The sequence below is a fragment of the Trachemys scripta genome, chromosome 3, assembly GCF_013100865.1.
Source record: "Trachemys scripta elegans isolate TJP31775 chromosome 3, CAS_Tse_1.0, whole genome shotgun sequence".
NCBI classification, from domain to species: Eukaryota; Metazoa; Chordata; order Testudines; family Emydidae; genus Trachemys; species Trachemys scripta.
The window spans coordinates 631564-646304 of record NC_048300.1 but is presented as its reverse complement, the minus strand read 5'-3'; the positions used below and the strand labels follow the sequence as shown (position 1 = coordinate 646304).

The window sequence follows — 14741 nt, the reverse complement described above, 5'->3', positions numbered from 1 at the left end:
TATTGTGTGGCCAGGGAGGTTGAAGTGTTCTCCTACAGGTTTTTGTATATTGCCATTCCTGATATCTGACTTGTGTCCATTTATCCTCTTGCGTAGTGACTGTCCAGTTTGGCCAATGTACATAGCAGAGGGGCATTGCTGGCATATGATGGCATATATAACATTGGTGGACGTGCAGGTGAATGAGTCGGTGATGTTGTGGTTCTGACCCACGAAAGCTTATGCTCCCAGTACTTCTGTTAGTCTCAAAGGTGCCATAGGACCCTCTGTTGCTTTTTACAGATTCAGACTAACACGGTAACCCCTCTGAATCTCTGAATAGTAACTACGGGCCCAATCCTGCAAACACTTGCATAGTTGCTTAACTTTAAGTACATGAGTAGTTACTTTGGCTTCAGCGGAACTACTCCATGCTTACAGTTATGTGCATAAGTGTTTGCAGGACTGGGGCCTAGGATGTTGGCAGTAACTAGTTTCAGAATTTGATTTTTTTCTATTTTTAATATGCAGAATATGCATCTAAAATGTGTGTTATCAAGAGCTGTTTAGGTTAATCAGTTGCAAACTAAAATTAAAATGAATACGTATTTATCTAATGATTAAAAATGACACCAACAGGTTATGATATGCATAGTTTTATCCCAGAATGTATATGTTTTCTATTATCTCAAGTGAATATTCATCTCTTAACCTTCCATAACAGGATTTTTTTTTCTTTTCCTTTCAAATCCCAAACAAATTATCTACTTAAAATATGTTTACATTATGTATACTATAAGCCAAGTTAAGCACCTAAGTGTTCATAGGATCTCCATTCCCTTACACCAGTGTAACTGAGGGGTTACGCCATTGCAGACAATTGAGTCACACTTAGGTGTAAGTGAGAGGAGAAACAGGCCCTCAGGCTTTTAGGGTACATCCAGACTACCCGTCGAATCAGCGGGTAGTAATCGATCTATCGGGGATCGATATATCGCATCTCATCTAGATGCGATATATCGATTCCCTGAACACGCTCCCGTCGAATCCGGAACTCCACCAGGGCTAGCAGTGGTAGCGGAGTTGACGGGGGAGCCGCAGCCATCGATCCCACGCTGTGAGGACCCGAGGTAAGTCGAAATAAGATGCATCGACTTCAGCTACGCTATACCCGTAGCTGAAGTTGCATATCTTACATTGACACTCCCTCCCCCCCCCCACTGTAGACCAGCCCTTACTTTTAAAATATCACCTAATAGGAGTGACTTTTAAAATCCTGTTGTTGTTCATTTGTACCAACAGATGGAAAGCATCAACTATATCTCATCTTGGGGTCTTCAAATAAACCAAAGGACACGGGGGCCCACTTCTAACCTCAGATACACACATGTAGGCTATGAGCCAATTCTTAAAGTAGTAGGTGGGTGTCTTTGAAACTGGGAAGACGCCCATTGTCTTCAATGGGTTTTGAACTGGGCCTGTGGTTCCCAGTAGTTAATGGGAGTTGCACGTGCATATCAGAGGGAAGAATTTGCCCCTATTATGTGTACATATGCGTTTGATAACACACAAACACTCATGATATATAGAATATACATATAGTATGTAATATATAAATGCAAGCATACATAATATATATTACATATAATATTGAACATAATAAATACATATACACTCATGCATCATGTTTGTGTGTATGTATTTTCTAAAGAAACAGATCATTTAAACATATTAAAGAGTATTCTAAAATATGGGAAAAGTTATTGAATTAAGAAACGTCCTTGTGGCAATTTTAAATGAAAGTGTACGTTAATTCCTATTGCATTCATGTAATTTTGCAATTCTCTGTTTAAACATTAAATGTCTTATATAGCAGCAAAATAACTTAATGGGTGTTCATATTTTCATAATATTGACTTAAATTATTAAGTGCAAGATGACTGTAAGGGGTGATTAACAGAAATTATGAGTTTTGATATGCGTATATATAAAATAAGTGTATATACAATATATATATATATAGCTAGACTTCAAACTCTTCAGAATTTTTGCATCAGGGTAAGCACTGAAAAATGTCCAGTTAGAATAAGTTTTTATGGTATTGCGGATGCAAAATAAAATTAATTTATTAGCATTTATAACAGAGGAACTAATTCAGTTCTCAATTTAAAACAGGTGAATGTTGTTAAAATATAAAGCCCTGTGATGATGTTTTATAATCTGAGTAAAATAAAGAGATGTTGTAAACTGGCAGGTCCTATCATCATTGCCTATCAGAAATCATGGGGGATGTGACATGTATTCAGTGAAACCACTTCAAAATGCTCTACTTATAATAATGCAGGCCTGATAAGGTAAATCACATCTCAGGTATGTTTAGCACACAGGAGATAAATATCTGCATCAAAGAAAGGCATCCCAGCATAAAGGCAGTAAAACTATAGTGTTCAGCAATGTTTTAGCTGTTAGGTGTGTTCTACAATGGAGCACTGTCACTTGAGGCCCCAATTCAGGAAAGAGCGTAAGCACATGGTCAAAGGTAAGCATTTGTTTGAGCCCCATTGACTTCAAGGGGTGTTAAGTAAAGGCTTAAAGTTAAGCACCTGCTTACGTGCTTTTCTGCATCAGGGCCTGAATGATCAACAGTGCTGTGAGACACAGTATGTCTTGTCCTGTGAACAACCAGCCTTCATTAGATCCAGCTGGATTGAAAGTGGAAGTGGCATTCAGCTTTTCAGAATGCAAAACAAACAAAAAAACAACCGCAAATAGCCATTTTGATCCACAAGAAACCTTTGTCTTTCCTTGGGGTTTTCCTGTTTTTAGTACCCTTTTATTCCTATAGGACAGGAATCACATGTTATTAGAAACCCAGCTATGTAGCCACCCAACATGACTGGAGTGCTAAATGATCCCGGGAAATTCATTTACTCAATTCCCATTGTCATGGGAGCCAGAATAGAGTAAAACCCAGGTCTCGTTCTCAGTTAAGAGACTGGCTTAACCCCTGAGGTTTAATATCCCTTCCACAATAGTTGTTAGAAAGAACAAAGATAATTCTTGCTATTTATGCACAATTTACAAGCCCTGGGCTGTCAGATTGTGGCTTTCTCTTCTACACAGCTATCTACAGTGCTGGTGGTCACCATACCATTCTTCCTTTGTGGCCGCTTTATTGCATGCCTGGTAGGTCTGTGGAACGCATACCTCTGAACTTAGGACCCAGCCCTGCATGGCCTCAGCTTCTGCTAATGTCAATGGGGTTCAGGGAGTTCAACACCTCACAGGCTTCAGCCCTTATCTAACACCAAAGGGCATTACGTTCTGGTCGAGTACAGTATACTGCTTCCCCCACAACATGGGGCACAGAACTTATTTCACTTGGAATTTTTATAATATAGGAAGGCCTCAAAACCAAATTTATTTTAATCACAGGTTGAAAGTCACCCCTGTGCATGGTGACAGCACAAGCTCTGTGCACCACTTTAAATCCACTTCAGCCCTATTTTTGAGGGCTTATGTGGTGGATGGGCTCTGTGCTTAGGCCTCTGCACAGGGAAGACTTTCCCCCATACTGAGTCAAAATGTTTCACTAGCACACATTGCACTCAGCTGGACTCATTTACCTAGGAGAAGCCCCACTGCTTTTTGTAGGGTGACTAGAATCTGGCCCACTGTATACATTTAAAGATTCCTTGTCTACAATAAGCTGCAAAGCAACAATCTGCTGTGGAAAAGGAGCTTATGACATATACTCCATAGCATTACAATAAGACAACAGCAACAATTCCTTTAAATGAAACGTGTGTGTGAATATTACACACACACACACACACACACACACACACACACACACACACACACGCGAAAACCCAAACAAACAGCATTGGTAACTGCCTAAGGAAGCGATTCTGCTGTTATAAGATTGATTGAAGTAAAATTTGATTAGTCAGCTTCTTGGCCTTTTAGTCTAGAACTGTTTTTTCACTGTTCAGTCTTCAATTAATTTATCAACCTCTCTGCATGATGTTAATGTGTGCATCACCTATCACTGTTTTAAAAAAGACACCATTTTATAAAAAGCACAGTATGAATGTAGGTTAACTAGTAAAATGCATCATCAAGCGCCAACGGAAAAAAGTGTACAGATGGTTCTTCTTGTCCCGCAGTATGTAATGAGGAGTAGATTAGGGGCATGAGCCTGATTCTCGTCACCTCTTAGTCAATAGGTGTTTTATCACTGCTTGCAGGGAGCACAGGATCAAGCCCTACGTAATACAGAACATTCTGATATGCTGTAGTAGGAGTTTTGTCAGAGGTTCTTGTTAATTTCAATCGCAAAGGCCTTATAAATCCTGAAGACCTCACACAGTTTTTATTCAGCCCTTTCAATACATGTTTTATCTGAGTAAAAAGTGAGTTAAGGCCTTCACCGTTTAGGCCTGACACCTGCAAAGCATTTAAGTACATGCTTAATTTTCATGGGACTACTCACATGCTTACACTTAAGTACTTGCTTAAGTCCTCTGCTAGATCACAGTCTTTGCCCTTAACTAATACCCAACTTTTGCACACATTTTTAGGGTTCTAGCCGTGAAAGATTTTATTCTCATTGAAACTGCTCGGACTACTCACATGAATAAAGTGAGCAGGATTTGGCCTATATGGCTGTGAAAAAGAGATAGTAGTAAAGCAATATACATATGGGAGCATCATTAACATTTCATGATAAATTTATAGTTCTGGGTAATTATTAGAGTTGGTTGGGAATTTTCTATTGATTTTTTTTAATGGAAAAGGACGTTTTCCCAAAATCAAAAGTTCCCCGTGGAAAATTTTGATTTTTTCCATCAGGAGCCTCATGCCACCATTAGCCTCTATGGCATCCGTAGCTGGACTACATTTCCCATGATGTACAATGGTCTCCTCTCTGGTTGAATTGCTTCTGTGCATCATGGAAGTCCCAAGACTGTAGTGCATCGAGGGAGCAATCCTGGCCCACAGAGGAGAACGGGAGACATGAGGCACCCAAGCTACTCCTCACATGAGGCACTGTGGCAGCTCAGGCGGATGCAGGTGAACATCCAACTGAGCTGAAATAAAGTGTTTTGATATTTCAGAATCAAAAAATTTTGGAACTTTTCCTCTGTGAAAGATTTCCACATTTTGGCTTATCTGTACACTGAAAATACCCCAACCGGGCAATCTTTGAAGTGTCTGCAATCCTCTGAAGAGATTCCAGTATGCACTAAAGACCTCGACCTCAGATTTTGCAGCGGGCACAATTTTAAATAGAGTTCAAGGAAGCTATTTTTTAAACCAGACAATAACAGACATTTAAGCATAAAGTTAGATGCAAGCTGCTTAAAAATAAACACAATCAAATGAAAACCCTAGTGAAATCCTGGCCCCCTTGTAGTCAATGGGAGGTTTGTGTTTAAAGGCTGAACTAAGATTCTTAAAACATTCTTTTTTAAAGCTGTCCCTTTTTTTCTTTTGGTACCGTTACATATTTTACCCTCAGTAGCCTAGATGATATGTAGTAAGATCTTAATGACAAATTCAGCCATATTTGTGTTTGGTAACATAGCTAAAAATAAATGACTGCTAAGCTTTCTTATACATAAAGGGTAGGGTATAAACAAGGGATAGTTGAAATATGTTACTGAACTAAAGTGCTTAGTCTTTCACCTTGAAAACGTCATGTCAGTCAGTTTGTTAATTGGTTAATACTAGTTTGGTTAATGCTACTATTTGATGTTAAAGGTAACACACACGCACTGTGACTATGTTCTTTAGGATGCAAAGCTTTTATTCAATGAACCAGATGCCACAAGCTAACATTTGCAGCTGTCTGAAAATTGGAAACTAATGGCAGCTAAAGCATCATTAGAGGAATATAAACTGTAAGGGGCCAATTTGTAGTGGGCACATATTACTTAGGTGTGGTTTAGACAGGCAACTTCTTAATAATTACTTCCTGCTTGTCCTAAATCACAAAAATGTTGCGTAATTGAACCTGCTACTAGTTGCCCAAGTACATTTTAATGATTATTACATTAAAGGTAAACCTACACCAGACAGAATTGCCATTAATGTATCAATGTTTTATATCAAACAGCAAAAGTCTCACTATGTTAGCATTGTGTCAGGGAAAAAATAATTACGTCATTTAATAACTATGCCAGACAAGTAGCTTATCAAATGATGTAACTTAAGAGCCTTTGTCTCCTAGCTTCTTCTTGCTTGTCTTCTCAATCGTTGTCTCCACAATCATAGCTGTCTCTTCGTAAGTCTGAATTCTGTCATCTGAAAACTTCTCAATGGATTCCACTACTTCCACCTTCTCATAGCTCATGGAACTGGGTAAGCTTGGTTCTCTGAATGCTTGGCCTCCTCGTTGGTCCTCTCTGTCATACTCTGTCTCTTCAAATACGTCTGGCTCTGGAGGGCTGTCTACACCAGCTGGAGGTGCTGCCTCAGGCCCTGTGATGTCTGGCTGCTTTGAGGGCTCTTCAGCTTTTTCTTCTGACTTTCTGCCCTGTTCATTTATTTCTTCTCTCTCTTCAAGCTCATATTGCATTTCAGGGACTTCCCCTTTCTCATTTGCTGATGGTTCAGAGGGTTCAGGCAGCTCTGGAATTGGCTCCACCTCCCCACCATTTGGCATCTTTCCATTGCTAGTGGAAACAATGATCCCACCTCCAGCTGGGGTGGAGGAAGAATAGAAGCAAGGATGGTCATAGCTTGCTTCCCCTGTGACAAGTACATAGCGCCCTTTGGTGGACAAGTCAGTCTTAGGCTCGGGTCTCTTGTAGCATCTAATTTTCTCTCTCACAGTGTTACACAATTCATCAAAAGCTTTACTTATCCGAGCTCCATCAGGCACATCCTCTGGGACTGTTTCTTGCTCATCTAGTTCTAATCCTTCCTGCTTAGGTTCACATATTACTGTGCTTTCGTGTTTAAATTGAAGCTGATCCTGATGAAAGCCTTCCAGGGTTCTTTCATAGCTGTTTTCAGGTGAAAACCCATCTATGTCTTTGGAAGTGATCTCCTTTCTCCTAGAAATTTTCTTTGCCAGACCTTTTTGTCTTGGTTTCGCACTTGCAATCTCTTGCATAACCAGGGTGATATCTAAAGAAAATCCAAAACAAAGGCAACAGCACACAACATTGAAAGGAGTTGCCCAAGCCAGTTTAGCAATCTATCTCCAAATGAAAGGGCCCCATTGTCAGTACAGTATGTGCAGAACAGAGTGCCGCTGCAAAAGTGGGCATGTATTCATTTTATGTATGAAGATGGCTACTCTGAGTGTGCAACACTGGGCACATGTTCATTTTGCATGTACAAAGACCACTTTTAGACAGAAAATGTATAAATACTAACTTCTGCATGTACAAAACTGAATGCACAAAATCAGCACCTCTAAACTATGAAGACTATACTAATGCTCTGAAGGTACATTTAGGGCTCACTGCTGCTTTTCAGTATAGTGTGCAACACCACTATCTTGGATCAGTAGCAGGATTAAGGGCCATACCCACATGGAAGTAGCTCCTGTGGTTGCTTCACAGGCCTCCTGGGCTTTCCAGCTGCAGAAACGTCTCCCAGATGTGACGGGAAAAACATCCCCATGTTAAAAAACATTCCCCCTGCCCCGTTCCTTGTGGAAGAATTGCAGACTCCACCCAGAGCTATCACCAGAAATGCAGATCAGGTTCACGTGAATGTTGACAGGAGGCTCACTCATGTCCTAACACAGAGGCAAGTTCTTCCCTTACTCTCTAGTCAAGTCCTGTAGGTAATGATCCGAAGTACAGTTAGATGCATGGGCCAGATGCTCAGCTGGTGTAAATGAACATAACTTCATTGACTTCCACGGAGATGCATCTATGTACATCAGTTGAGGATCTGGTCTCCATGTATTAGTAGCTAATTTGTTCACTAACAAACTTAATTAAAGCCTGCTGTATTTGGCGCTACACTAAGGGAAACACCCTATTTGGTCTCCAAAAATTTGAACATCTGACAGTTTATCTTCATTTTTTAACATGCCTTGTTTTCAATAAAACATCCAATTACCCATCTATTTATCATGATACTTCTGAGACATCATTCAACTTGGTATGTAAAGTACCTAGGTATCAAACCATCCATCTCCATTGTTAACAAAGTCATTTCTACTTTAGCCCCGGATATTTTCCTTCACTAGTTCCTGCTCTTACAAACATCCTAATTCTAAATGTATTAATCAGACAGCTCTGGGGAGCAATCATACAGTGCGGAATGTGACTCCATTCAGCTCAAACTGGGTCATGGCAGATAGGCAATTTAGTCTTGTTTATCTGTATTTGCAGGGCTACCCAAATGTTCCTATTTTGTTTAGTGATAATGAAAGGATGGTCAGACTTGGGATATAACCTAAATCCTATGTGATCTCATTGCATTTTTTTTTAAAAAGGCTCCCTGTTCTATTAGTTCTCTTTGTGCATCTCATTTATTCAGTGCAAGCTACTTCTGTTGCAGTAAGTCATGCCACCAGTATAGCAAAGGAACCAATTGGTTAGGGCAGTGGTTCCCAAACTTGTTTCGCCGCTTGTGCATGGAAAGCCCCTGGCGGGCCGGGCCGGTTTGTTTACCTGCTGTGTCCGCAGGTCCGGCTGATTGTGGCTCCCAGTGGCCGTGGTTCGCTGCTCCAGGCCAATGGGAGCTGCTGGAAGCAGCGGCCACTATGTCCTTGGCCCGCGCTGCTTCCAGCAGCTCCCATTGGCCTGGAGCAGCGAACTGCAGCCACTGGGAGCTGCGATTGGCCGAACCTGCAGACGCGGCAGGTAAACAAACCGACCTGGCCCGCCAGGGGCTTTCCCTGCACAAGCAGCGGAACATGTTTGGGAACCACTGGGTTAGGGGATCCAGCCTTCAAGGGCCAGATCTGAAGCCAACTGATGTAAACTGAAAGTCTCCCATTGACTTCAATAGGTTCTGATTTAGGCCCCAACAATGGAGTCCATGCTGAAGACAAATGAAAATGGTTTAAAATGCAAATGTTCCTCTATTTACTCAAACAAGAAAAGAATAACAGACGTTTACCTCGCCTCCTCCAGGTTGTAGTGTGGCAGGGTCTGTAGCTCTGTGTGAAGAGTGCAACTGGGGTTCCAATTATGGCAGAATTTAACCTGGCAGAGAGAATTTGCATGAGTCAGATTTCCCCCAGAATACCTTAAACAAGTAGGACAATTTGCCTCACATTGAAATGGGAACATAAAATACCATTTAAATCAATACAGCGCAGAGGCTGTGTACTACTGGCCAGATTCCCTGCTGGTGTAAAATCGGCAATGCCTTCACTGTCTTCAATGGAACTATGCCGATTTACGCCAACAGAGGATCTGGCCTACTCTACTTACCTATAGCATGTAGAGCAAAGCACATCGTTTTAAAAAGCAGCCCTAGTTTTGTCAGGGAATGATTTCATAATGTAAGGGGAGATTTTGAAAGGCACAAAGGGCAGACAGACATCCCATGCCCTCTGGAAGTCAGCGGGATCTGGGTATCTAACTCTTTTGGCGATCTTCCCCATAGAACTAAGGGCCATATACAGCTCTCAAACCATATGCATATGCAGTTTAATGCAAATAAGAAAGCAGTCAATAAAAGTAAACTAGATTCTTTATTTAACTTAGTTCAACAACTCTTGCCATCTGCTCATTTTTCTTCATGCAAGCTCCCTCTAGTGTTCCCAGCCAGGCACTGCACCTACTTGTTCCTGCTCTGTTTAATTAACCTTGCCTATCGCCTGCAACTCTGAATGAACCAGTGGGAGCTCAAAGGCATATGAAATAAGAGGAGAAAATGCCCCTTCGATTCACAAGAATGCACACAAAATGTAGTTTAAGGGTAAGGCTTATGGTGACAAGTATCGGGTCAAAAAAAGCCTAAATCAGTTCACTTTTCAGTTCCCCCCACTAAAGGTTCTGCAGTGCTGAAATACAATGGGTGGGGACCGGCCAGCTGAGTCAGAAAACATAATGGAACTGTGACACACTGTACCTCAAAATAACAACCTGTAACCCCATATGCACCACTTGTATATGGTTATGATATTTTTGTAACAAAAATATGCCTTGTGAAATATCATTGGAAAAGTCATAAGCTATTGGACATTACTAGCCTGTTGAAATGCAGGTATCATTAGTGTATATGAAGTTATGAGATTTTTGTTATATGTTTGTCACTGAAACATGTTGCGAGCTGGAAAACATGCAGACTAGCTCTTCTCTGGCAACAAAGGAGTGACCAACACCCAACCAGGTGTTAAGCAACCACCATCAGTCATTCACCAGCAAGGGAGTTTTAAACAAGCGATTTGCAATTCACATGAGAGTCAGTTACTCATGCATGTACACCACGGGGCTGCCTAACCACCATGACACAGCAAGGATTTTTCCAGCATCGAGGAAAGTATAAAATAAGGGACAGTGACATAACCACCTCACCTTATTGTGATCTTCAATAACCCTGCTCAGCTGCCTTCTAATCTTGGAGGTGTCTAACATCCCTAGGCTTCTAAATCTCTACACTTAAGTCCCCTAGGTGCCTACATTTCTGCCATTGACCATGTGCAAATCTGCTTCAGGCTCAGCAAAAGTGCAGCTATCTCACACCTAAACCCCAGCGAGATCTTCAAACTGGATGTTGTCCCACCTAGCTCACCTGGAGGGCTTGTTCTGGTAGGCATGCCCATAGCACACCTAACCCCACACCAAATGGCTGTGACGTTGGGGAGGGAAGCGGGCAGATGAGGAGCTAGACCTAGACCCCCAACACCTTAATCTAGTGGTTAAGGATATGAGAAGCCCAGGCTTAATGCCCCTCTCTACTTGAGGTGGAGACTGGATGTGACATTGAGTCTCCCATCTCTTAGGTGCGTGTCCTAACTACTAGCTATGGGATACTTTGCTATGAAAGGTTTAAGAGTGGTAGCTGTGTTAGTCTGTCTGTATCAGCAAAAAGAATGAGTATTTGTGGCACCTTAGAGACTAACAAATTTATTTGAGCATAAGCTTTTGTGGGCTAAAGCCCACTTCATCAGATGCATGCAGTGGAAGTCTCTTAATTTCTCCTGTTGAATCATAGAATATGAGGGTTGAAAGGGACCTCAGGAGGTCATCTAGTCCAACCCCCTACTCAAAGCAGGACCAATCCCCAGACAGACTTTTGCCCCAGATTCCTAAGTGGCCCCCCTCAAGGATTGAACTCATAACCCTGGGTTTAGCAGGCCAATACTCAAAACTACTGAGTTATCCCCCCCCCGCCACAGTTTATAAAAAGCTGGTCCACAGTTTATAAAAAAATAAATATGTACTTTAATTTAAAGAGAGTGAGCACATATGATGTTATAGGCTAGTGGGTAGGTGTGGCACTCTGAATTTCAGAATGGCACCCTGGCACCCCCATATTCACAATGGTGATATAATTATATGTTTTGTACAAAGCATGCCTTCTGAAGTACAATTTAAAAAGTCTTGATCTGTGGACCATCAATAGCCTGTTGAATATGCTATTGTATCTAAAGTTATGAAGTTTTGCTATGTGTATGTTATTGAAATATTTTGTGAGGTTGGGATGACCCACAACCAGCCTTTCAGATACAACAATGGAGTAGCCAGATGTGCTGATGACCCATTGAAGGGAATCCATTCTCCCACCGACCATCTCAGAAGACTTCTCAGAGAGAGCACGTAGACAATGGAGACTGCTTGGCCAATGGAATCGGACTCCCTTTCACAAGCAAAAGATCTTTCCAGCAAGTTGGAAGAAACTATAATGAGGGGAAGTGACATCATGGCTTGGTCTCACTCCCGCCACAACTCAACACCCAGAAGAAACTTCTAGAGGATAAAGACTTTGAACTGGGGAGGGTAGTCCTAGCCGGTGTACTGAGGTTTGTACCATCCATCAGGGTAAGACACTGTTTGAGTCAAATCCTATTTGGTTTATAGAACTCAGATTGCAAATTTACTTTTATTTCTTGGGGAACCAACTTTGATCTATATGCTTACTACCTATAAGCATTTAAAATCTACCTTACTGTAGTTAATAAATCTGTTTTATATTTTACCTAAAACAGTGCGTTTTGGTTGAAGTGCTTGGAAATTTCAGGATCTAGCCCCAAACTGCTGGCAAGATTTTAAACAGCTAGCCCCCAGTATGTAACTGACTGGTTATTAGAGCTCTGCAGAGGGCGGTCAGTTCACAGAATCACGTCCTTTGTGTATAGAAATTAAAAGACAGCAGGCAAATGGTGACTAGACTGACAGGCTGGATGAGAACCTCATACTCTCTTCACACTGGCCCTGAGCTGTCTCTCTCCATTGGCTTCAGTGGGCTTTGGATGAGGACCACTGTCCTCAGGTTCCTGCTTTGAGAACCCCATGGGTAGTAAAGTTCACATAGGCTTTAGCTGGATTAAACACATTCCCATTTTCAAATACTAGGCTCCTGCACTGTCATTGACAATCCCCAGGGATGCACCATTAGGGTTGCCAGGTTTTTTTTTTTACCAGAAAGTCCGGTCAAAAAGGGAACCTGGCAGTGTCCTGTCAGCGCTGCTGACCACCAGCCTCTGCCACCAGGGAGTGGGAAGAGGAGCAGCTGCTGCTGGAGCCTGGAGGAGCACTCAGGAATGGCTCCAGCAGAGAGAGGTGGCTCCCCCATCCTGCCCCGAGCGTGGCTCTCCCTCCCCCAACCTGCCCCACTCACCCTCCAGCCTCGGAGCATGCCTCTCCCTTCCCTGTCCTGCCCCAGTCACCCCTCCATCACCAGAGCGCGGCTCTTCCTTCCCCACTCTGCCCCAGTCACCTCCACCCCTGGAGCACAGCTCTCCCTTGCCCGTCCTGCCCCAGTCACCCCTCCATCACCAGAGCGCGGCTCTTCCTTCCCCACCCTGCCCCAGTCACCTCCACCCCTGGAGCACAGCTCTCCCTTGCCCAGCCTGCCTCAGTCACCCACACCCCTAGAGCCCTGTTTAGTTAGCAGGGGGGTGGTGGTGGAGAGAGCAGTGAGCAACGGGGGGAGGGGGGTAAGAGGAGCAGGGGGCGGAGCATCGAGCGAAAGAGGTGGAGCAAGGGACGGGGCCTCAGGGGAAGAGGCGCAGCAAGTGGGGGAGGTTCCAGTGCTCAATGTCAGGTTTTTCACAAATTAGAAAATTGGCCACTCTATGCACCATACAGAAAGTAGCCTTACCGGTTGTCTTCATTCTCAATGATACGTTTGTACCGCTCCAGCTCATTCTCCAGGGACTGCTGATATATCACCAGCTGGTGACAGTCACTTGTGAACTTCTCCAAGGTCCTTTCAGCATCCTCAATCTCCTTCCTAAGGGCGTCAATCTGCTCATTGTACAGCTGAACCTCATCATCATAACTCTCTTGAGTGCTCTTAATAGCTTGTTCCAGCATGGTTGTCTGAAATAAAGGAAATGGAAAGCAATGATATACAGCATTTCCTAGATGGGGACTGGCACACATTTTCAGAGGAATCATTAAATGGCGAGACATACTTTTTTATGTCAGCAAACTAATGACTGAAAATAAGTCATATCCTTTGGCACAATTATTGAAGAGGAAGCGGACTACAATACTATGCATGGCTAGTGAGATGACCTAGTGACTACAGATGGATGGTTTTCCCATCCCATGAGATTTTGAGATTTCATTTTTTTTCCCCATACTGAAGTAGGATGAAAAGTTGCAACCTCAAACATTTTCATGGACCAATAATCTGAAAAAAAAAATCAGATTGGTTAAATCAAAACAATTCTGAAACCGTTTGGTTTGCTTTTGATTTTGTAAAACCCCTTTTAAAGTCTAAATTAAATAAAGCCCAAAACTTTTCCACAGAAATGTTTGGAATTGTGAGCTTTGTTGAAACTTACTCTTTTTTGCAAACAGTTCTGGGTTCTACAAATCTGCATTTTCCTATGAACAAGTATTTAGGTCAGAGAATTCCCCTCCAGCTCTCACTATGCAGATGTCTCTCAGAGGGCATCTAAGTGGGCCAGATGACTAGCTTCCACAAAGGTCTTGGGTTCCCTTGCACAAGCTCTGAAAACTGGGCCTGATGCTGCATCATTAAAGCCTATTGGCATTTTCATTACATTCATTTAGTTATTAATTCATATTTAAAAAATACATCTATTGCTCCCACCCAGTGCCATGGTCAGCTATTCCATAAATTAAAACATAGACCAAGGCTTTTCTATAAATATACCCATCACAGCCCACACTACCCTGAGCAGCCTTAATATAGACAGTCAGAAGATGGGCTTTGCAAATCTGGTCTCTGGCAGACAAAAGGGAGGAGGGGGAGCAGGTTTGAAAATCGGAGGAAGACGGATGGTTTGGGGGCTGCAGCATAGACAGGAGGTCTGAGCTCGATTCCTGACTCCACTGCAGATGTTATGTATGTTTCCAGGCAAGTCGCTCAGAGTTTCAGTGTTGGTTTAAGTATCAGAGGGGTAGCCGTGTTAGTCTGAATCTGTAAAAAGTAACAGAGGGTCCTGTGGCACCTTTGAGACTAACAGAAGTATTGGGAGCATAAGCTTTCGTGGGTAAGAGCCTCACTTCTTGCATCTGAAGAAGTGAGGTTCTTACCCACGAAAGCTTATGCTCCCAATACTTCTGTTAGTCTCAAAGGTGCCACAGGACCCTCTGTTACTTTTTACAGATTCAGACTAACACGGCTACCCCTCTGATACT

At 42.5% G+C, this 14741-nt stretch overlaps 1 protein-coding gene across 1 annotated transcript in view; it reads right to left on the bottom strand.

Moving 5' to 3' along the window:
- Positions 1 to 6193: 6193 nt before the first annotated feature.
- BFSP1 (beaded filament structural protein 1) overlaps positions 6194 to 14741 on the bottom strand; it is a 46217-nt gene continuing 37669 nt past the window's right edge. The window contains exons 6-8 of the mRNA XM_034766950.1: positions 13228 to 13448; positions 9073 to 9158; positions 6194 to 7116 (exon numbers count right to left, since the gene is read on the bottom strand). Of these exons, the coding sequence (XP_034622841.1) occupies positions 6194 to 7116; positions 9073 to 9158; positions 13228 to 13448 (1230 nt within the window). The remainder of the gene's footprint in view (positions 7117 to 9072; positions 9159 to 13227; positions 13449 to 14741) is intronic.